At 48.1% G+C, this 21,607-nt stretch overlaps 10 protein-coding genes across 10 annotated transcripts; 4 read left to right on the top strand and 6 right to left on the bottom strand.

The window, feature by feature from the left end:
• Positions 1 to 243: 243 nt before the first annotated feature.
• On the bottom strand, positions 244 to 1,275 carry I303_106624 (uncharacterized protein; the record flags this gene model as incomplete). The annotated part of the gene is made up of 5 exons (XM_018411377.1): positions 244 to 432; positions 517 to 604; positions 670 to 767; positions 890 to 1,025; positions 1,160 to 1,275. 5 exons carry the CDS (start codon positions 1,273 to 1,275, stop codon positions 244 to 246), a joined length of 627 nt encoding a protein of 208 aa, XP_018259189.1.
• A 631-nt stretch (positions 1,276 to 1,906) lies between these two features.
• I303_106623 (uncharacterized protein) lies at positions 1,907 to 4,021 on the bottom strand (the record flags this gene model as incomplete). The annotated part of the gene is made up of 5 exons (XM_018411378.1): positions 1,907 to 2,716; positions 2,781 to 2,868; positions 2,924 to 3,255; positions 3,317 to 3,774; positions 3,913 to 4,021. 5 exons carry the CDS (start codon positions 4,019 to 4,021, stop codon positions 1,907 to 1,909), a joined length of 1,797 nt encoding a protein of 598 aa, XP_018259190.1.
• A 438-nt stretch (positions 4,022 to 4,459) lies between these two features.
• Positions 4,460 to 5,976, top strand: I303_106622 (uncharacterized protein; the record flags this gene model as incomplete). The annotated part of the gene is made up of 3 exons (XM_018411379.1): positions 4,460 to 4,520; positions 4,664 to 4,899; positions 5,008 to 5,976. The coding sequence occupies 3 exons, from the start codon at positions 4,460 to 4,462 to the stop codon at positions 5,974 to 5,976; spliced, it is 1,266 nt and encodes a 421-aa protein (XP_018259191.1).
• A 155-nt stretch (positions 5,977 to 6,131) lies between these two features.
• Positions 6,132 to 7,508, bottom strand: I303_106621 (uncharacterized protein; the record flags this gene model as incomplete). The annotated part of the gene is made up of 3 exons (XM_018411380.1): positions 6,132 to 6,892; positions 6,970 to 7,234; positions 7,332 to 7,508. The coding sequence occupies 3 exons, from the start codon at positions 7,506 to 7,508 to the stop codon at positions 6,132 to 6,134; spliced, it is 1,203 nt and encodes a 400-aa protein (XP_018259192.1).
• Positions 7,509 to 9,237: 1,729 nt separating this feature from the next.
• On the top strand, positions 9,238 to 12,384 carry I303_106620 (uncharacterized protein; the record flags this gene model as incomplete). Its single annotated transcript, XM_018411381.1, has 9 exons — positions 9,238 to 10,117; positions 10,211 to 10,303; positions 10,359 to 10,441; positions 10,498 to 10,692; positions 10,758 to 11,275; positions 11,347 to 11,723; positions 11,804 to 11,956; positions 12,029 to 12,213; positions 12,313 to 12,384. The coding sequence occupies 9 exons, from the start codon at positions 9,238 to 9,240 to the stop codon at positions 12,382 to 12,384; spliced, it is 2,556 nt and encodes an 851-aa protein (XP_018259193.1).
• A 640-nt stretch (positions 12,385 to 13,024) lies between these two features.
• On the bottom strand, positions 13,025 to 14,605 carry I303_106619 (uncharacterized protein; the record flags this gene model as incomplete). The annotated part of the gene is made up of 7 exons (XM_018411382.1): positions 13,025 to 13,442; positions 13,529 to 13,572; positions 13,653 to 13,790; positions 13,890 to 14,029; positions 14,111 to 14,253; positions 14,343 to 14,410; positions 14,456 to 14,605. 7 exons carry the CDS (start codon positions 14,603 to 14,605, stop codon positions 13,025 to 13,027), a joined length of 1,101 nt encoding a protein of 366 aa, XP_018259194.1.
• A 409-nt stretch (positions 14,606 to 15,014) lies between these two features.
• Positions 15,015 to 16,117, top strand: I303_106618 (uncharacterized protein; the record flags this gene model as incomplete). The annotated part of the gene is made up of 3 exons (XM_018411383.1): positions 15,015 to 15,426; positions 15,629 to 15,835; positions 15,987 to 16,117. 3 exons carry the CDS (start codon positions 15,015 to 15,017, stop codon positions 16,115 to 16,117), a joined length of 750 nt encoding a protein of 249 aa, XP_018259195.1.
• A 357-nt stretch (positions 16,118 to 16,474) lies between these two features.
• I303_106617 (uncharacterized protein) lies at positions 16,475 to 18,051 on the bottom strand (the record flags this gene model as incomplete). The annotated part of the gene is made up of 8 exons (XM_018411384.1): positions 16,475 to 16,768; positions 16,877 to 17,231; positions 17,337 to 17,449; positions 17,525 to 17,628; positions 17,704 to 17,813; positions 17,869 to 17,889; positions 17,950 to 17,984; positions 18,046 to 18,051. The coding sequence occupies 8 exons, from the start codon at positions 18,049 to 18,051 to the stop codon at positions 16,475 to 16,477; spliced, it is 1,038 nt and encodes a 345-aa protein (XP_018259196.1).
• Positions 18,052 to 18,427: 376 nt separating this feature from the next.
• Positions 18,428 to 19,454, top strand: I303_106616 (uncharacterized protein; the record flags this gene model as incomplete). Its single annotated transcript, XM_018411385.1, has 4 exons — positions 18,428 to 18,485; positions 18,548 to 18,780; positions 18,947 to 19,300; positions 19,392 to 19,454. The coding sequence occupies 4 exons, from the start codon at positions 18,428 to 18,430 to the stop codon at positions 19,452 to 19,454; spliced, it is 708 nt and encodes a 235-aa protein (XP_018259197.1).
• A 262-nt stretch (positions 19,455 to 19,716) lies between these two features.
• I303_106615 (uncharacterized protein) lies at positions 19,717 to 21,128 on the bottom strand (the record flags this gene model as incomplete). Its single annotated transcript, XM_018411386.1, has 7 exons — positions 19,717 to 19,882; positions 19,943 to 20,096; positions 20,162 to 20,249; positions 20,319 to 20,412; positions 20,491 to 20,675; positions 20,756 to 20,870; positions 20,989 to 21,128. 7 exons carry the CDS (start codon positions 21,126 to 21,128, stop codon positions 19,717 to 19,719), a joined length of 942 nt encoding a protein of 313 aa, XP_018259198.1.
• Positions 21,129 to 21,607: the final 479 nt, after the last annotated feature.

The following is a 21,607-nucleotide window of genomic DNA, read 5'->3' as shown; positions in this document are numbered from 1 at the left end:
GAGAACAATAAGAGGATGATCATTTCGAATGTTTAAAAAACCCTGTTGTTCCGGAATAAGGAACCGTCATGCATCTGTAAAAGGTAATTAGGCTTGATCCACGTGTATGAAAGTGTTTTCGTAATGCTTCAGATCTGATAGCGAGAAAGCGAAACATGCATACAGACTGACATATAGACGAGCGATCATTAATTGAATAGCGCAAGACGACTGATTGCTTGCCAGGATAAAGTCAGGCCTCATCTAGTTGGCGCAAGTACAAGTCCCAGCGTTGGCCGAAGAGGATACCGTCGCAGCACTACCTGCCTCATCATCATCCGCAGCATCCGCGACTGCAGCGGCGGCGGCATTGGCACCTCCGCCGCCGACAGCAGCGGTCGAGGCTTCCCCTGCGGACGCTTCGTCAGTAGCGATGTTCTTGTCGAGCTTGGTCTACGATACCAACAATCCACACTCATCAGTAACTTACTACAGCAGTCCGAAGATTAAGGGGTTATAAAGGATTCGTTTGCTTACCTGTTCTTCAGCTAATTTATCGGCAGTGTCTTCCCCTTGAGCAGCTTGGATCCGGAGTACTTGATTGAACCCGGTCAACTTGAGGACTCTGCCCCATCAACCGATCATTAGCCGCGTACATGTGACGAAGTCTAGTTGTGGCATTTCACTCACTTGTTCTTGATCTTTCCAATTTGTAGGGAGTCGGCAGCAGCCCCATCGGCAGCGTCGATTTGAGGATTGAACAATTCAGTTTCAGCGTCTTCGGCCGCCTTGTATCGCAAGCAAAGATCTAATCAGCCTTAGATACTCATATCGTGCTGTCGGAACGTACTGTGCCCGCATTAATGTGTGTGTAGATATCGATGTCTGTCTTTGTATCGAGCGCACTCACCTCTCTCATCGCCTTCATATTATCCAAACTATCCGCATCTACCGTCGCCAAATCGCAGCCGGCGAACGGGTCAACGAATACTGCATTGGCTTCTGCCTCGGCATTTCCAGCTACGCCATCGGAGATTTGGAAGGCCCTGACCCAGTGATTGAGCAGCATTGACGAAGTCATGGTCAGCTCAAAGCCTTACATTATACTTCATGCAGTCTCCCAGCAGATGACTACGATCGCTTCAAGGCGAGGACGAACATTGGACCCAAGTTGACTCACGCGTAATCCTGAAGAGCGAAAGTAGGACATCGCCCGGCTTGTCTCTTCACCGGGGTCGGGGTGGCAGCTACGAAAGCCAGAAGGGGAAGGACTGAGAAGAGGTATTTGAAGAGCATCTTGTCGTGTCGAAAGAGACCTGGATATTTGGATCTGTTGTGCAAGGTTGATTCTCGGAAAAAAGCCAAAAAAAGGTTTGTACGAAGCGAAGTGAATAAGGTGGTTTGGACGGACCGGCCGAACGATTGAAGAGTGATAAAGAGTTGGAGCGAAAGAAGTAGTAAAGAAAGAGTGAGCAGCACTGCTGATGAAGAAAGAAGAAGAAGAAAAGCATTGAATTGATCTGCTGGGTATCGATATTTATACTTTTCTCAAGCCATATTGCTCTTCATCAGAATGCCTCTGAAATCGACCAAGTCATGCCATTTGACGACGAGGTATACGATCAAAGTTGGGTATCTAAGCATCCATGGAGTCAGTGCTAGCGGGAGAGCTGTAAGGTAGTTGCTCTTGGTTACCGGAATAATACCATTGGCTTGTCTGTTCCTGTCATACTCGGCCGGACGTTGTCAACTCGACTCCCATGACCGGGTCTTGCGTTCCGCAGCATTAATCTGATTCAAATCATGCATTCAACAAGAATATGGCGACAACGATAGTACTGGTATATGCGTATAAACAAGACAACAGACCGTATCCAAGCACTCAACTTTAAGTCGTATCAAGGCAATCTTTGATTTTCATCCGCCTTCAACCTAGACCACCGAACCCCTGAGCTTTTCGTTTCACCTTTTGCCCACTGACAATGCCTTTCTTCGGTCGTCCGTTCTTGTCCGCCAAGCCTAGACTAGCGACCGCGTTCGAATTGCTCTCCCTCTTCAGCAATCTATCAGATTTGGGCGATTCCGTCATATCGATTATCCCCTTGTCCGACGGTCTACTTGACAATGACGGCAGTTGGCGACGATTCTCGATGGACTGTTTGGTAGTTTGGAATGGATTTGTCGCACTTCTCTTGACAAAATTCGAAATGAACGCCTTATCCGCAGGCGTCGTCGAGGTGGACTTCTTCTTGGGGTGGTCTATCATGTCCTCCCACCCTTCTTCCCCTGATGCGCTACTTGAAGAAGGGAAATATTTGCTTGATGTCGATCTTCTTCTATCCTTGTCTTTGTCGAAATCGTGATTTTCCTTATTGCTTCTGCTATCTAGATTGAACTCCATTATCCTAGCTGTAGGATGACTTCTGACTGGTCTCGCACCTTGCAGCTTCGGCTTGAGAGACGTTCTGGCGGGAAGGAGTCGGTCGGGTGAAACGAAAGAATCCTCAAATACTGACATATCTATCTGCAGAGACTCGTCTTCTGCTTTAGAATGCCGTTTTGGTGATCCAAAGAAAGCAGGGAGATGCGATCCTGATATTTCTTGTATACTCGGATCCTCCGCCGCCAAGTCGTCGCGAATAGGTGTATGCGCGGAACCCCTGTTATTTGTCTTCAGTCGCTCGTTCTCAGCTTGCAAAGCTGCAAGCTGTCGTTTGAGATCTTTCCTATCTTCAACCTATCACGAGCTGTGTCAGCTGGGGATCCGGGATCCTATCACGTAGCAGCGGATAGCGACTCACTCGCTTGGTACTTAGCTTGAGCTGCTGAGTCCGCTCTTGCAACGTGGCTTGTAATGCTAACCTGTCCTCTTTCTCCTTTCCCAATTGCCTGTTCGGACGGACTCGTCAGCTCTTTACAGGATAAGAGGATGTCAGCAACTTACCGCGACACTTCTTCGAGCCTTCTTTCTGAATCTGCGACTCTCTCTTCCATGGACCGAATCCCGTTTCGCCGTAACACCTTCTCCTTCTCGTAGGCTCGTTTAATGAGGTCCCTCTCTTCTTCAGCCTGTTTTATTTTCGGCTTCCATCGAGCTTCTTCTTCATCCTTCGCCTTTTTCTTCTCTCTTTGAATCATCTGGCGAGATTGTCGATCCAGAGTCGCAAGCTGGTCTTGGAGTTTCAATACCTGTTCGTTCAGATTCGGGATTAGGGGGTTATTTTGTAGATTTCTGCGGAGCGACTTTATCTCTTTTGTCAGGCCTTCAATATAGCTCTTTGCATCGAATCAAGATCAGCTTCATATTTTGCTTGTCGGGAAGAGATGTATGACTCACTCGTACTGTATCTAGAACCTGCATTCCCACTAAATCCGATACCAACCCTTCCCCTCGTCTGAGCATGCCTTCCATATCCGCCTCCTCGCTGTCTGCACTCAGCCCTCTCGCTTCCTCCCTTATCCCTTTGGCACGCCTAGCAAGATTCAGTACCTCTTCTTCTTTCTGTTTCCCCTTTCCCTTCCTATCGATCTTGTCGGACAATGGCGAAGATCCAATCTGACTGACACTTGCATCCAAGGCAGAATCGAAGTCGATGAATAATCGATGTATGGAGGGCTGACCAGTCTCCGGATCGGCGAAACACTCTGCTCTACACGTAGGGCACTCTGCCGGTGCATCTGATAGGGTCGGTGAGCCGAAACGACCGTCTATACCCTGTTCTCTCGCAGCTGTGAGGTATTGGTCGGACTGCGTGCGGAACCATTCTAACAAGCATGGCTCGTGGAACACATGACCTATATACCATCAATGTATATCAGCATTGTACATCTATGCCTCTGGCAGCATGAAACGCGACTGATGGCGTCATGAGTATTGAATTACAAACGGTTGGATAGGCAAAAGCTAGTATGATATGTAATTATTCAACTCACCGCAATCGCACGTAGCTATCGGTACCAAGTCTCGCAGATCGTCTCTCTTGTTGAATAGCGAATCGTAACATATTGCACACGTCACGTCTTCAAGACGAGTCCGACCCATGATGACGGACCCAAAGAGGGCGTAGCAATGTCCAAGATGCAGGTGATGTCAAGAAGACTATTGGACACTGGATTTAGATTGGACGATGGAGAGAGTTGATGCAGAAAAGACATAGAGAATCCAAGCGCGTCACCGTATAAATCCAATCCTACTGAAAACATTAGCCAGGAAAAAAGTCGCGCTTCGGGTGCAGAAGCGGAGATCACCATGATGACCGTTGCGCAAGCGGAGACCCCATTGTTGATGGTCTTCGTGGTCATCCGGCCATGTTGGATGATGTGATCGAGCCTAAATAAGACAGCGTCACAAGCAATGCACTCCGCCTGCCCCGTCGGTCGCTGGTAGCCATGTAAAAAGAGCGAAAGGGCTTGTGGAAGAGCTGTGACTTTGGAAACCTTTTCTCTCCCGGAAGACCAGCGGACAAGCAGCGCTTTCACGATGGCCGGGCCACTTCATCTGATAGTTAATCCCGTAGCAGGACATGGCAAAGCCTCAGAGTGTGAGTCTCAGTCGCTCGATCAGTCTCAGGATTCACGGTATCTCTCTGAACCCCTGCATCATTCTGTATATCCCCTTATCCTCCCTCGCTCCATAGTCCGCCTATATGGTTTGCCTAAGCTGACATTCGCGCTCCCTCTCCAGTCGTCAACAGCACCGTCCTGCCGATTCTGGAGAACTTCTCGACCCAGTATGAAATTCACACGACCACCTCACCTGGCAACGCAGGTGTGATTGGCAAAAGGCTTGCTTCGACGCAAGGGAACGGGACCGTCCAAGTGGCTATAGTAGGCGGAGATGGAACATTTCACGAATTCATCGAGGGCGTCAACCAGATTGAGGGCGTAAGATGGGAAGTTGTACTGTTCCCCTTCGGTACGGTGAGTTGTATCAACGATTTGACTTCAATCCATTCATCTATTCTAGGCAATAAACGTAGAACAACGCCTATCTTGTATTCATGCTCAGGCTGGTATGGCGTTGTGCAGGCGAATGCTTTATTCTCATCCTTATTTCCTCCTTCCGGATCCCTCGATAAATACCAAGCAGTTATCGATACCCTACCTTCCGCACCGGTCCAAGAGACTGCACATCAGCTCTCCTCTTTGTTCTCTTTCCTCTCGAAATCCAGCCCCGTCAATCTACCCATCACTCGCACTACCATAACCTCGACCTCAGAACAACACCACGAGAAAATCGTTTCTCACGTCTTGCTATCTACCTCACTCCACGCTTCTATCTTGCATGACTCCGAAGCGCTCAGAGAGACTCATCCAGGCGTAGAGAGGTTCAAGAATGCCGCTCAGCAGAACGCCTCCAAACTCTTTTATGCTACTGTCAGCCTTGAATCCGGCGCGAACGTGGAACAGTGGGACCCTCGAATCGATAAATGGGTTCAACCGTTTACCACTACTCAGCCTTCTGAGGGCGAGGGTGTTGTGAGAATAGAAGGGCCATTCTCGTACTTCCTCTCTACTTCCACAGTGGACAGACTAGAACCTACCTTTGTCATTTCTCCTTTAACCCAATTAGGTCAATTCAATGACGCCCAAGGTTATGTATACGTCACGATCATTCGACCCCTTCGAGATCCGCTGATCACTACCACCCAGCCCGAAGAGAGGAAAGCGAAATTATCGGCTAGGGCGTTCGAGGTGGTCGGACAAGCTTATGCGAATGGGAATCATGTGAATCTTACTCTACCGCTTAAGGGGGACAAGCTAAAGTTGGAATTGGAGAACAAGGGAGAAGGCGAACCAGTTGTAGAAGTCTTCAGATGTACTTCCTTCGCGTGGACTCCTAGCTCCCCCTCAGAAGGAGAATACGAAGGTTTAGAAAGAGGGAATGAGAGACTGGTATGTGCTGACGGGGCTTTACATACTATACCTCAAGGCGGAGTGGCGATGGTGAAATTGCAGGAGAAGAGGGGTGATCAAGGGTTCTACGTGTATACGTGAGCATCTGCATCGACATCCAGACGAGCAGCATTGGGAAAACGGAGACGAGAACGCGTTGTAACGTGTATGAAGTATAGATAACATAGATGCATTCCATGTCACATCACGCCATGTCTTTCATCCTCACTCCTACGTCTGCCTCTACGCACTACGCACTACGCAGCATACCAATCTAGAAAGAGCAACGCAAAACTAGCTCCCATCAAGAAAATCAACAGGAACAATCTACTCTCTTGACCCCGCTTACGGGCCTGTTTGAGCTGTTCATTCGCCTTGCCCACTTCGTTCACACTGCCTATCGCATCTTCGTACAGCTGGTCAATCATCTCCGTCTGCGAGTTGAGATGCTGTATAAGCTCGTTCTGCAGTTGACTAATCTCCAGTAAACTCGATTCAGCCGATAAGACGGACGATAGAGTCGAAGACATGTTCTCGAGTAAGATATTATTCTCATTCTCGTACTCCTGGATTTGCTTTTCGCTTAATTGCGGTTGATTTGCATCTGGACCGATTATTCCGATTCCGGATCCTGGATGATTGTCGTCAACTCCACTTGACGAGTATGCCGGATCATCCACATTGATTATCCTTCCATCGGGTATGTTCACTTTGCTGCGATTGTTGGTGTAGTTGGTAGTATTAATAGTGCTGTTCAATCGTGAAGCTTCTATACTGGCATTTGAACCTAGAGACTTCATACGTTCTTCTTTGCGCTTGAATCGTTCTTCCTGCAAATTACTGACGTTCGAAGTGAGTTTCGCCAGCCAATCGTTGAGTTTCCAGATGACTGATGCTCTATGGGCCGTTATGAGGGGCTGGAAAGAGGTCGAAGAGGATTCGTTGGGGAGTAAAGAAGGTAGGAAGGATAGAACAGCGGACTTTGTGGATGATATAGATGGGTTCTTCGATTTACGAGCTAATGACACAATTGGCCCGGACTTCAGCGAGGATCACGCAGCCCAGAGTGTACGAGTATGTCAGAAGTATGCCCACCTAGCTCAGCGGCCTCCATGACATTCACACGATCTTTACATCGCCTCAAGATCATCCTCGCTCTCAGATCGATCTCGTCCCGCTCTTTATCAGTGAGGTATTTGACTTTTTCCCATCGTTTCCATTCATCCTCTTCCTTGTCCCTCTCAGCCGAGTCCGGCTGTAGTCGGTGATTTCTTCGAGAGAGCGGCGGCGGTTCCACATTGGACAGATAAGCTTTCCGGACGGTGATCAACAGATATTCGAGGGATTGCAAGTGGTTGTACTAGTGGGAGCGAAATTTCGAGTATCAGCTTCGACTGTTACTTTTACCGTGATTTGGCTGTGCGATGATGGATTGTATGGATACTTAGGAGGCTCACTATGCGATAGGCTTCTTTCAAAAATTCTTCTTCGTCCTCGTGATCCGCTTGTTTGCCTTTACCTTTTCGGGAAGTAGATATCCTCGAAGGCGACTTTGATCTGATCGAAGGAGGAACGGACGATAGCTTTTCCGAGAAAACTGATTGGAAGGACGATGTGAGGTCTATAGGCGGCATCGTTCTCCCGACTTTACAGGTCTGTCAGTGCCAATAGTCGTCTATGTCGATGAAGCCGACAGGGGAGTAACGTGTATGGCAACGTTGGAGGATGATTGACCTCGGGATGCATGCAAGTGCGTTGCATCAATGTCATCAAAGGTGCCCCTCATAGACGGTGGAAAAGTCATTGCATCACGACGTTTCTGAACATCCGGTAAGCGCCACATCATTGTGTTCCGCGTAATGCCGTAAACGCTTGAGCCCATGTTCTCGACCGGGTCCAATATATGAGTGTTGTAATAACGGCTCACCTTACGGCCAAGACCGCTTTACTGCTTGAAAGCTGTTCCATGAGCAGTCCACGTTGGGTCAAAGTCCCTCGACAACAACAGTCATCCAGGACAACGTGCACAGGTACACGGGCACACCGTAGCACAAAGGCAGGTGTCATCGCCAAATGCCACTTATTCAGACCCCATACAACGTCTGTATCCATTGCATAGCGTTAGATACGAGAGTTGTCAATCAGCATAAGAACTCAATACTGAGAAGTGTTTGCGGACACAGTAGCAAGCTCAATAGCCTGCAAACAAATCGCGTCGACAGAATTAAGCTTTATTTGTATCCGTTGTAATCAAAGCTCTGGCCTTGACGCTCGGACCTTTTTTTCCCAAACACCACACCTCATACCACCAACCGCTCTGCAATCTTACACCCACACCCCTTGTTACATCCTTCATGGACTCACCCTAAAATTCGCATGCGACCACCCCTACCGCTTTCCAATCAACTCGAATAAGCAGAAAGAGCAAATCGCTACTTGTTCATCATCTTCAATCTATCAATCAATCCAGCCCGGCCGAATCCGCATCTTCCTCCAGATAGATAGCTAGTAATCCCTTTAGACGGGGGAAGAAAGGAACAAATCGGCGAACCTATACCTCTCCACCGATACACCTTCGTTTGCGCTTGTATCAACACCACGACATCTTCAAGGTATAGAGCATTAGATGTATAGAACAGCTTGGGATAGATTTCGGATCGAGAATTGAAAATCAAGAAAGAAAACGCGTATCGCAGAAAAATCAAGTAAACGGGGGTTGCGATCGGTATTTGGGTATTGCGGTTCTGTGTATCGTGTATCAACGATAACAATAAGCCAAAACCCTCACTCACCTTCTGAATTGATATTGATATCAATATCACTTACCCCTCGCTTCACTTGCATCATTGCATCTCGTCAGTAGACATCTTATCGATAATCTTACTTTGAAAGTACGTGTATCCGATAAGACAAGACAAGACAGGAGGAAGACTGTATTCAACCATAAAACACGAGGTGAAATAGCAGACTAGAAGATCCTTCCTCAACTAAGACATCAACACAAAAAGAAGCGTGTCACTCGCCACCCTCAACCTTCTCTCTCTTCTACCCATTGTACTAGAATAGAATGTCAGGAAGCAATACGAGTCCAAAAAGACAGATTCGTCATCCCCAAGCATCCTGTGAGTTACAACAACAATAATCATACCCACAACGTCTTTTGTTGTCTGCACCGCGCTTGAGATTGAGCTTGTGCTTTTGCTTTACGCTAATGCTATATGACATCCTTTTGTTTCTTCCTCCTTTATTCCTGACCACCACCACCACCACCACCACCATCATTATCACTGTATCACGACTTCCTCGGACCGCATAACCCTGAATAACAACATCAACGTTGGAATAGATACGGGTGCTACACCGATGACGCCAAATTCTGACTCCCACCAGCCTCCTGTCTCTCGCACCGTTGAATATCATCGACCATCAAGGAACAGTGCGCATTACTCTGCAGGTACAGATGTTTCCTTAGGAATGGTATCAGCTTCAGCATCCTCCAACGCATCATCACCACGTATACCTCAGCATCAACAACCGCCTAACGGGTCAGGTCCAGGTGCACCTTCAGCATATCGATCACCCGTAATCTCCACGCCTATGGGATTTGATTCGCCCACATCACTCCAACCGTCGAGAGCAGCTCCACTCCCACCCGGATCCCGAAGAGAATCACAAAACTACCAGAATCCCTCAAGCTCATCGTCAAGACCCAGCTTCTCGCAGCAAGGTCAAGGTCAAAGTAGATCATCAAACAATTCACCTAATCCGAATCGATATTCTGCCGGCGCGCTCTACGGTAATAATATGACTATGAGCTCGAATGGTGGATCTGCAGGACTGCCTCCGCCCAGACCAACCAGAGCAGGCACTTTGCCCTTGGGTGAACATCCGGGAGCACCATCCAATGGGTGGGATCCGATGTCACCTACGACTTCGAGATCACCAAATCCAAACGCGATCAATAGTCCATCCACGAATAATTCCTCCTTCCTCCCCGTACAACAACAGCAACCACCGCCTTTACACCATCAACCTATATCAGCCCCTTCGAATCCGTACTCCACCCAGACGCTGGAGAAAAGCTTTGAAGATGCCAAGATTGGATTGGGTGTTGGTGTGCCTCTGCAAGTTGGAGAACCGAAAGATAAAGATCTGCCCAAAGAGCCGGGAACGATAGGGCGAAATAGGAGCGGGACGGGCAAGAGCAGCAAAGACAAGAAGAGCGTATTTGGGTTCATGAGTGGTGAGTGGGCGTGACTTTTCGGTTCTCCCAATCCCCTCAATTCTCTGATTTAACCATTACAAATTGACTTCGGCGAGCTGACGAGAAAAACAGATCTTTTGACCACGAGCAAACCTCCCGTTATATCTACTCCGTATGATCCTATCCATCTTACCCATGTCGGTTTCGACTATAATACTGGGCAATGTGAGTCCCGTTTGAGGGTATGAAGTGCCGCAATCACGGCTGATAATTTCCATAGATACTGGTATGCCACAGGAATGGCAGAAGATACTGGATGAGAATGGTATCACTCGAGCTGAACAAGAGGAGAATCCCAATGAGGTGAGTATCTGCCTCAATCATATGAAGCAATCACGCTGACAACTATCACTCCTCAGGTACTCGCAGTGGTGCAGTACTTCAAGAACCGAGACGCTCAGCAGGAAAGTCAAGAAGACGAGGTATGGCAGAAGATGCGAAATGCTGGTCCGGCTCAGGGTCCGGATTCACCTGGCCTACCACCGAAAGACATGAGCATGTCAAGGGAAGGCAGCTCGGAAGGACCTGCCAGAGTTGATCAATTCGCCAATCCTGTGAGATCCGTGCACCTATGCCGCTCACTCGCGATTGCATACTGACTCTTGAGTTGTCTGTTCAGCGAGCTGCTCCTCCGCCACCGGCTAAAGCTGGTCCGCCGCGGATGCAAGCCGAAAGACCACCGCCCGCTCCGCCAGGTCGCTTGCCTCCTGCAGAACTGACTAAACCTGCTCGTCTGGCACCCGGCCAATCGTCGTCTGCGGCGACGTCACCCTTGGACAGGTCATATTCGCAACGCACGCCTCCTACACATCCTCCGAAGCAGAAAACACTTGACAGGGCAAATACCACTCGTGCGCCAGCGAGCAAGGCCGCACCGCCGAGTGCAGTCCCTATGGGTAAATCTCACTCACAACAAGGTCCAAAAGGCAAGGCGGATCAAGGTCTGCCTTCGAACAACGCTGGCTTGGCACGAAATCAAACCCAAGGTGGTACCAGCAGACAACCGCAAGGTGGCGCTACTCCACGAAGGAGGGACAAGCAGAAGGAGAATGAGGAGGTCATCAGACAGTTGCAAGCTATCTGTACGCCGGGTGATCCCAATCAAGTGTATAAGAACCTGGTCAAGATTGGTCAAGGGTGAGTCCAATGATCGATCAGCTGGCAGGTCTTCTAAAAAGACGAACCAGCTGATTTTTTCTCCTCCGCAGGGCGTCTGGCGGTGTGTACACATGCCACGATCGTCATGGATATCCGGTAGCCATCAAGCAAATGAACCTGGAGAAGCAACCAAAGCAAGACCTGATCATCAACGAAATCTTGGTAATGAGGGAATCGGCTCATCCAAATATTGTGAACTTCAAGGATTCTTACCTGTGGAGAGGGGATTTATGGGTCATAATGGAGTATATGGAAGGTGGATCCCTCACGGACGTGGTCACTGCGCACTGCATGTCCGAAGCTCAAATCGCAGCTGTATCGAAAGAAGTCTGCGAAGGTCTCAGGCATCTTCATTCGAAAGGTGTCATTCATAGAGATATCAAGAGTGATAACATCCTCTTGTCGATCAATGGGGATGTCAAGCTGAGTGAGTCTACGATCTGAATCTTGACCCCCCAAGCGAATGATATTTTAGTCGGCTGATGTGAACCATGACATCTTAAATAGCCGATTTTGGATTCTGTGCGAGGATTGCCGATCCCTTGAACGCTAAACGAACCACCATGGTGGGTACGCCTTATTGGATGGCGCCTGAGGTAGTCAAGCGGAACGAATACGGACCAAAAGTCGATATTTGGTCCTTGGGTATCTTGGCTATCGGTGAGTGTTCGAGTCTCGTTTGTATCTGTTCTGTAATATTACCTTGCTGATCTTTGCTTAACGTCATCCTAGAAATGCTTGAAGGTGAACCACCGTATTTGAATGAAAACCCCGTTAGGGCATTATACTTGATCGCTACGAACGGGACACCTAAAGTGAAAGACTTCGATCGACTGAGCACGAATTTCAAGGATTACATCGGACGCGCCTTGACTGTCAGTGCGGATATCAGACCCAACGCAGATCAGCTGTTGAAGGTGAGTCATTCATTGCCGAAAGAGATTGAATTAGGAGGCAAGGGAAATGTCGGTCGCTGATGAGGTACTGTTCATTATTCCGTCTGAATGATCAAATAGCACGAGTTCTTCAAGCATTGTGCCCCGTTGAATTCATTATCGAATATGATCCGATCAGCAAGGAAGGGATGATTGATGATAATCAACTCTTCCTCCGGTCGTACCCCGCACATCACATTTTGTGCTATCACTCGGCTCTTACTTTTGCTCTTGCTCTCTTGCTTTTGCATCAGCTCTTGTGTTCAAATCTCTCTTATCGATCCCTTCGAGCTGAAACATATATATACCCTTGAAATTGTAAAGTCAATTTCCACAATTGTAACCCAGCATTTCTTATGAGCTCTTTTTACTTTGCCTCCATCTTTCTTAGCTTTGATATTATTCTTTTTTCTCTTTCTTGCATATATACTGGAAACCCGCAATGACAATAAATGACAATGGCATAAAACGCAAATAACAACAACGATGAGTAGTATTATTAGGTGGGAAAAAATGTATATATAACGATTCTATCTGGAGCATCGACTACACGCCCGACTCTTCTTCCAGGTCGACCGACATCTTGCGCTCGTCACAGCCTGATTGTATACGCGTGCATATGGTACACATGTACATACATATCCGATTCTATCCTTTTGGGTATATCTACCGACCTGTCAATAGCTTCTGATCCTTGTCCGTTTTCCCTGTGAGGCGCATCGCATCATAGGAGATTCAGGAAGCAGCTTTCCACATGCTCGCTGTTAGCCTATCTATGGCGGTATGCCGTAGATTATCGCACCAGCTCCCTCTCATCCGGACTTTCGCTCCCACTTCCACTCGTTCTTCTCCTACCATTTCCTCTACCTGCACCTAACTCCGGGTCGACCACCTTCAACCTTGAATTCGAATTGTAATCGGGCCTCGTCAACATCTCCGCCTCGTCATCGCTACCGCCGCTCAATTCGCCTAACAAAGCATCTTCCTCGATGTACTCCGCTGCCAACTCGCCGTCGCCCGTTCCTTTCAATTTGCGCATCTGTTCGAGGGTGAGCCGGTAGATGATTATGCCCGTCACTACTGAAATAGTAGATGACAGGCCTATCGAGAGGAGGTTGAGCCAGAATTGCAAGGGGTCTTTCGTGTCTGATGTCAAGGAGGTGAGGCGGGATCCGATAAATACTGGAATCAAGAGACGGGGTTGTATCAAGCTGGTTTTGTTTCAGGTGAGATGATCTTGTCAGCTTGTTCGAGTCAGGCGCCTTGTGTCCGAGAGAGGAGAAGGAGATTCGCTTACAGGTTGGCAAGAGCGAAATGCCATAATTTCACACTGTCGATCGACTGGAGATCCGAGAGGTGACTCGATATTTAGCACATCGGCTTGATGGCTGGCTGACTGAGACATGGTTTTCCTGACTCACAGCGAAAAGACCGTTTCCTATGGCCCAAGGGATAGGGCAATACCTGATCATGATGACCAATGGCAGACCCTTGGCTCGCATGACATTCCCGAACGCTTCCCATTTATCGTTCTTGCCGAGATACCCGAGAAAGAAGGTCTAACCAGGCGCCAGGATCAGGATCGAGAGCGTTTCAGCTGACGCTCTTCTGTGTACGGTGTACTCTGAAGGGGAAGTAGCAAGTTACAGTCAACTCACTCTGACAGAGATGAAAGAGATGATGGAACCCATCATCGATGCGATGAAAGAGATCAAAGCTCCAGGCCACATGCCATATGTGAATCCGATGAGGGTTAGGGAGCCCATGAATCCGAATAAGGGTGGATGGGAGCTCAGAACTAAGATGAACGCATGGACGAACAAACGATATGGCTTGATCAGCATGATTCGACAAAAACAGACAGGTGAGTAGAACATACTGCAGAATAGACCGCATAGCACCATGCCTTTCCAGCCCATCTCTCTGAGCTTGAGCCCCAGGTTATTGAAGAAGAGCCCGATCCTCGTAGGAGTAATGATTATCACCAGAGCCAGCATGAGGAGATGCATGAACGTGATGAACCTAAAATCCGATTGGCATCGGTCAGCCGACGGTGTGATGGCGACAATGGGTGGAGATGAACGTGAACTTGGTATGTACAAGGGACTCACCAGATCGTAGCCTGTATAGTTGAACGTGCGAAATCAATGATCAGCGATGGCCGCTCGTACCCATGCCGCTAGATGAGAATACAGCTCTGCTTGTCTGAATGAGCGCGACTCACCTTTCCCTTCCTCCCTAGCTTGTGATACCGATGCACCATCTCCCTGGGCATACCCCTCGCTCGGTGGATCAGAGCCTTCACATCGATATTTCGGAAATCGAATATCCCATTATTGCGTCGTCGCGTAGGCGAGACCTCGAGTCTTGGCATGGTGCTGAAGTCTGTTCGATCTCAATGGCAGGCTGCGCTTGTCCCTCAAGTAAATTTTGTGACCAAGATCGCTGCTCAAAGAGACTCTATCAATGTATCAGCAGGTGAATTAGCAGTATATGTGCAAGAATCACTCGGCCGATGTGACTATACGCATCGCTTTATCAGCTACTTGGAGATCAAGCATGATGATGCGCGGTCAACGAAATGTGGAGGCCCATAAATGTAAATAGCGAAAACCCAGCGGACAGCGAGATAGCGTTCACTCTCTCTTGGACGCATCTGCCATATCGAAGCATTAAATCCGCTTTCTGAGCTGAGCATCGCTAAACGATTACAAGGTAGAATCTAGCAGACTAACACTTTCAAACCCTTCCCTGGCCTCGATCAAGGCCCTGGATCTGCGAGGATGGCCAATCTGCCTGTCGAAGCTCCCCAAGCATCTGCCTCGTCTTCCTCTTCATCGTCATCAACATCCCTCCCACCGCGTCAAGCACTCTTGCGGAACCTCACTACCCAATCCGTCCTCCTTAGTCAGCTCTTTACCATCCTTTCCGCATCCTCCGCTACTCAAAATAGCAATATCCAACAGATATATACGGGTCTCCAACTATCTACCCTGGATCTGTCCAACTTGGTCAAAGACGCTTATGCGCATCAAGCCGAATACGCCAAACTGCTTGAGAAGCGCGCGAGGGTCGAACAGCTTGAAGGCCGAGTCAGGGGGCTGATCAAGGGCTTGGAGAATGATAGACTCGAGCTAGAGAGGTTGGTGGAGGGTGGGAAGAAGATAAAAGAGGGTATAGAGCAAAGTGAGAAGCGTGAGTCACCTCGAATAAGTCGGATGGGTTGAATGATCCCATGAAGTTACCCCCTCGTATCCCTAGTCGAGATCGACATGCGACTTGCTTCCCCGACAATGACACCAAAGATTGCACTATGCTTCGCGTTACTGATTACAGATTGGTGAATGTTCGCTGATTTGTGATTTGCCTGGCCCATTTGAAATCTATCTGAATTCAGATCCAGCACACGTCCCGACCCTATTGGCGCATTCCCAGAGACTCGCCCGATACTCGAGCGCCCCAATATCGAGCCTGATGTCGGACGTCGACAAGAACCAGTTCCAGCCGTGGCCCAACGAAACGATGATGCGGATGGGGCTTCTGTTCCAGATGGGCGGGAACGAAGGCATGGGCGGGATGGGCAAGAAAGGTAATCTTGGAGATGGTATGTCCTCATCTTCTTGCTTTCCTTCCTTGTCTTGTTGAACCTTTTTGCTCTCCGCATTGGAGTGTAAAGATACAAACACCGGATACTATCATACCATATCGTGTCTCAAGCTGTCTGTTGTCCGCTAATCATAATCATTCTCTTGCAGAAACACAAGCGAGCGAGACGATAGTCGAACAACCTCAAAGCGCTGTCGTACATGAAGAACCTGCGAGACGATATGATCCGAATGCGGTATTTACGCTCGACCTCAACTCGGATGACTCGGACGATGACTGATCGCATCCCTTGACATACAACGACTGAAGTCTGAAAAATCTCACACCTCCAGGACACATCGACTCGATTTCTCGACCAGACCGATCCAGAGGAAGCGAAAGACAACCGCAAGTCGTCTGCTCAGTGCCGGAATAACCCAACTTTACAATCCAGTTTTGTCCTTTGAGGCAACGTTCTCAGTTCGCAGGGTATCCACCAATGCATGTTGTATCATAATCCACAATTCTCAAAGAGGACATAATCTTACAGAGTATCGTGATGTAATCGTATATCCGGCGAGCTGTCCCATCTCGTTTCACAATTCGCATCGTCTCTACCGTTGCTGATGTGGACATCTGATCGAAAGGTGGAATCATTTTACCAATTCTTAAGCATCTCTCGACTAAGAGGCTCAGTCTCCATCTCATACTCGACATCCACCTTGGGTCGTCTAGCACCCTTCTTAGCTCCTCCTTTAGGCGGTGCTTTACGTTTCGTTCCTGCCAGAGTACCGTTCGTCGGCTTCGTGGGAGGTGGTGCTTTGCCTTTGGCTTTGGGCTCGTCTGCTGCGTCCGAGCCTTCTTCTTCATCGTCGTCTTCATCTGAAACTTCCAAGTCCGATGGGAACTCTTGTCCTTCTGAACCTTCTTCCTCCGAATCGAATTCGTCGAACTGAAATCGAGCAGCAGGACAAACATATCAGCAAGATGTCTCAGCCGGGTGCTTTGCAGGGAGAACGAGTAAAGTTCGGATGTGAAATCGGGAGGCAAGTCTACTCACCTCACTTCCACTATAATCCTCCAAATCACCAACACTCTCATCATCCGTGTCCTCGACGTATTCCCTCTCCCCGCCTTCCCATTCTTCTTCGCGCTCTTCGTCCGAGTCGAGCAGAGACTCGTCGTCCTCCATGTCCAGCTCCAACTCTTTCTCTTTGCCCTTCCTATCGAGATCCAACACTTGCTGCCACACGTCCTCGTTCACATTCAGCGGCGCATCTCCGTATGCTTTCGAACGTAATCTCTCCAACAGCTCTTTCTCGATATTCTTCTCCAAATGCGCGGCCGCAAGTGCTTTTCGCTCTCGAGTCGCTTCTCTTCGTTCGAGCTTCTTCTTTATACCGACTTTCTTGGGTCTAATCATAAGTGCAGAGGGTCAGTACTTCTCGATCGAACACGGAGTTCAAAGCGCCGCGGATGTGAGACTGCTACCGTTTGGTGGGAGAATGAATTTGACTCACTGTGCAGTCAAGCTCAGCCTCCTCATCTTGATCAAGTACTGGGTGATCTTCGTTATACGTTGTTTACATTTATGCGTTATGAAATTTGGCCAATATATCAACTCCTTGTCGATCTGTAATGCACAAGAGGTCAGCCCTGATTCGGTATCGGTGTACATTGATGTGAAGAAGAGGCAAGCACGACTGACCTGCTCTAACGCTTTGACGTAGTTATTCGACAACTTTATCCTTTCCCACATGTTTGCTGGTGTGTGCGCTCGTTCGATAGTCTTCATATACAGATACAGGACACCTGGATTCTAATGATCAGCTGAAAGCTCGGCACTTATGTCTAGAGCAAGCAAGCTGAAAAGCGCCTGACACATACCATCTTTCTCCCTCACGGTAGCATACCTCGAATTTGCGAGTGGACATGATTGTCTTGTACAGAAACCCGTCAGGTTGTATTCATTCCTGCAAAAGTTCTGCGTCGCCGTTCTATACGCAGATGTTAGCTGATTGTAAGAGACCAATATGGCTCCGCCCAGCTCACTTGACTTTGTAAGAGCAGAATCTGCGGGGTCAAATCATGTAAGCTGAAGACACTGATGTAGGGGCGATTTAAATGACTTACTGATGATTTATGACTGTCCAGATGATATCGTCGGACTGAGCGCAAACACTGTCAGCTAACAGACCTTGATTGAGCAACGGTTAAAGGCTAGCTCACCTGCATGATGCCTGACTTGTTTCTTGGGTGCTAGGTGTACTTAAAGGCTATGCTTTCAATTGTGTTACTGGCGAAGGTGATATGACGGTATTCGACCTTTGTGGACAGCTCAAATTACTGGATTTTTCAAAATTCAAAATCTCAAAAGTCAAAATAAAAGCAAAGTAACCGGTCATCACCACCACCCACCTATCACTCGCCACGTTTTACAAGGATACACAATAAGTCACTCGATGATTTAATTGTATTTATCCCGGATATTGCCACCAGCCATAGCACACTGTAATTGACTATCGTCATGACAGCAACAACTAGTAATTCAACAACATCAATCGATTCCCTCTTATCTCCTACCAGTATTCGCCCAGGCAAGCATCTTAGGATGACATCCATATTATCACAGCCCACGACAAGCAGAGCAGGAGCTCTCTTAGCCATGTGTGAGCTATTTATCAAGACCCGATCGTAGCTAAGCTGACGAAATTGTCACATCCTCTTCAAGCCATCGCACGTCCCCTTCCCCTCCTGGCGACACGCTTACCTCGTCGGAACTTCACTTCGACGCGACGTAGACAAACCAGCCATTTCGATACGTACCTCTTCGTGGAAAAGTTGGAGATGAATGGAATGACGCGTCGACAGGCTGAGGGCGTGATGGGTGTATTGGCTGAAGTGGTAGAGGAAAGTATAAAAGGCATGGAGAGTGGGCTGGTCAGTAAAGCCGAGCAAGAGAAGGTGAGTCGGTTTCTCGTCAAACAATCCTACTGCGTATGAGTGTTGAAACAATGCTAATGACCTTTTCTACTTTCTCTTTTTCCACATTCTCATGTGCGATTACGGAATATCTTGCATGTATAATCTCATCCCTCATTTTGATCGCGCGCTATCTCCCTGACGATAGCAACGGTACACCGAGAAAGTGGATTTTGCACGGCTTAAATCAGAACTACAGCTGCACGAGAAGAACGACCTTTCCTTGATGAAAGCGGAGAACGAGCGCCTGATGGCTGACGTGGAGAAGCTGAAACAACGCCTGAGGGAAGAGATAACCCGTACGCAGGCCGGTGTACGGCTAGACCTGAACCTGGAGAAAGGTAGAATAAGGGATGAGTCAAGTCAACAAGAACTCAAGATCAAAGAAGTAGACACGCGGATAGAGAGTGAGATTGCCGGGTTGAGGACGCAGATCGAACAGGCCAAATTCAGTATATTGCAATACCTCGTCGGTGTAGCTACTGGTTCTGGAGCTTTACTTGTGAGTAGACACTATATCTCCCTACTTCAGCTTTTCTACCATTTGTTCCGTGCGCGAAGGACTGGCTGATCATTACGATTTGCCGACGCAGCTTGCTTATATGAGGATGATGGTAAGTTCGATATCCCTTGTCTTGTTGAGCCGCCCAACATAAGGACGATGACTGACTTCAGACTGGCAGAGATAGATGTAATTTCTCGCCCAATATTGTATTTTTACCGCAACTCGGATGTTATAGATACTAGATCCCGGACAAGGGAATGCAGAATGACCCAATCCTGCTTCATGCAATACCAGGTCCAGTAAAGCTGCGGGCGCAATATAGCGCTTTCGGACGACGTAGCATAGAATATAGCATATCAACTACAGGATATCTCGTATAGGATCACTCAGATAAGCACAAAAGAAATAGGTAATCATGCCTTGAACCCGTTCTCGTGGATATGGCCATTTCCGTTCAAGCCATTCAAAAGTTTAGACTCGGTCATCCAGTCGTCCAGTAAATCATCTTTAGCCTTCCAGAGATCCTCGCACCACACTTTGAGCGTCTCCTCGTCCTTGGGCAATTCATCTATGGGGATTCTGCAAAATGGCCATCAGAGCCGGTGAATAGGTTGAAGAAGCGGATGAGTGAAGACTTACCTCTTGACGTGTATTCTGTATTTGTAGCCTTTCTTCGCCAGATCGTCGCAGCTCAGCTGTTCGGCCAAAGCTGGAACTCTCCATTTATACTGTTTCGGTGATTGATAAAGCAATGTGAAATCGTAGACATATTTGATGTGCGAATCTCTCAGAGCTACAATCAGGTGACACATGCAGTCAGGTAGTGCATAAGAGGCGTCCTCGGCTGAGACGACTCACCTTGAACAGTTGAGACGAAGCCCTTAGTCCTGGGGAATAAGACATGCTTCAATTCATGTTTACCTTTCTCCCGTGCGAAAGCTTGAGACTGTCACCGGTAACCATGTTTAGTTAGCATCATCCCTAGAAGTAATGCGCATCGTGTCATGAGACTCACTTTGAGGAGCTTGAAAGAAGTACGTCTGGTCCCTTCTGGACAAAGTACGATCCAGCATGGATGGTTGTTCGCCTTGATCCTTGAGAAAGCTCGCCTGCGTAGGTCGGCATTCTCTCGTCAGCTCAATCACATATATTTGGATGTCAGAATTCCGATATTCGTCGTTACTCACTCAATGAGTCTCTGATCATTCGTCCAATTTCTAGAGACCAAAATCATTCCCATCGACCAGAAAGCCAGACCGAAGAATGGAATCCTGAGTATCTCCCTCTTGACGAAATACCTCGAATTGCCCATCATGCCCGCTCGGGATGAAAGGTATTGGAATAGGTAGTAGTCGGAATACCCAAGGTGATTCTACGCATCTCGTCAGCTCAAGCCATCAAGCTACTTCTTAGTACAATGCTTTGCGCGATGTGAGGACCGGTACGACTTACGGTGATGACGAATGCGCTTTCTCTTTTAGGTATCTCATCTCCCGTGACTTGAACCGCATCTCTAGCGTTCAACGAGATCTCCCAATGATTCTGCATATATGTCCAGAACCAATTCCTACTCGAACGATACAAGCAGCTGATATCAGCTCTCTAGGTCACGAATGTTCCTCTCGCCAAAGCGAAAGCGAGAGTGACAGTAAGATCGCGCAGCGGAGACGACTCAGATGACTTACCCAGTCCAACAAGCTATATCCCATGATTTCTCCTCGGAGAACGGTTTGACCAGCACCGCAAAGAGCAGAACTATATTTGCTATAGTGACCAACACCAGCAAAGCGATGGTATGAATGAATAATCGGAACCTGCTCGGCATCGTCGTCGTTGAAATCTATGCGTAGTGCTTTGCACGCTAGTGTCGGGTTTCAATGGAGAAGAATGATCGGTTGTATTGGATGAGGGATATCATATGATTGTAGAGATGAGAAGAGTGGGACGAGCTAAAGTGTTTCAGTCGGGTAAAATAATCCATTACTCGTACACCTTCCTGATAAGCTTGTGCCTTCTACTTTTGTTGTGTGCTTCTGACCTGACTCAGATCTGAATGGTCATGTATGGTATGACTTCCGTTCAGAATAAGAATACGACTGCAGATCAGTTTCCAACGTGACATGGAAACATGGGAAACATTGATTTACGATAACAACAAACAGAGTGGATTCCGCGTGGAAGAGGGACACTAACCGGAACTCGTGCGAGGCACCGACGATCTTATCTCATTGGCCGTGTGCCGAGATGAGGTCATCCCGGAGGTGGCGGCACTCGTTACCGTACAATTGCAGCATTGTGAAGTCC

Source organism: Kwoniella dejecticola, chromosome 8 (genome assembly GCF_000512565.2).
Source record: "Kwoniella dejecticola CBS 10117 chromosome 8, complete sequence".
In the NCBI taxonomy this organism is placed as follows: Eukaryota; Fungi; Basidiomycota; class Tremellomycetes; order Tremellales; family Cryptococcaceae; genus Kwoniella; species Kwoniella dejecticola.
The sequence above is the reverse complement of the archived record's forward strand: the minus strand, read 5'-3'. Positions and strand labels throughout refer to the sequence as shown.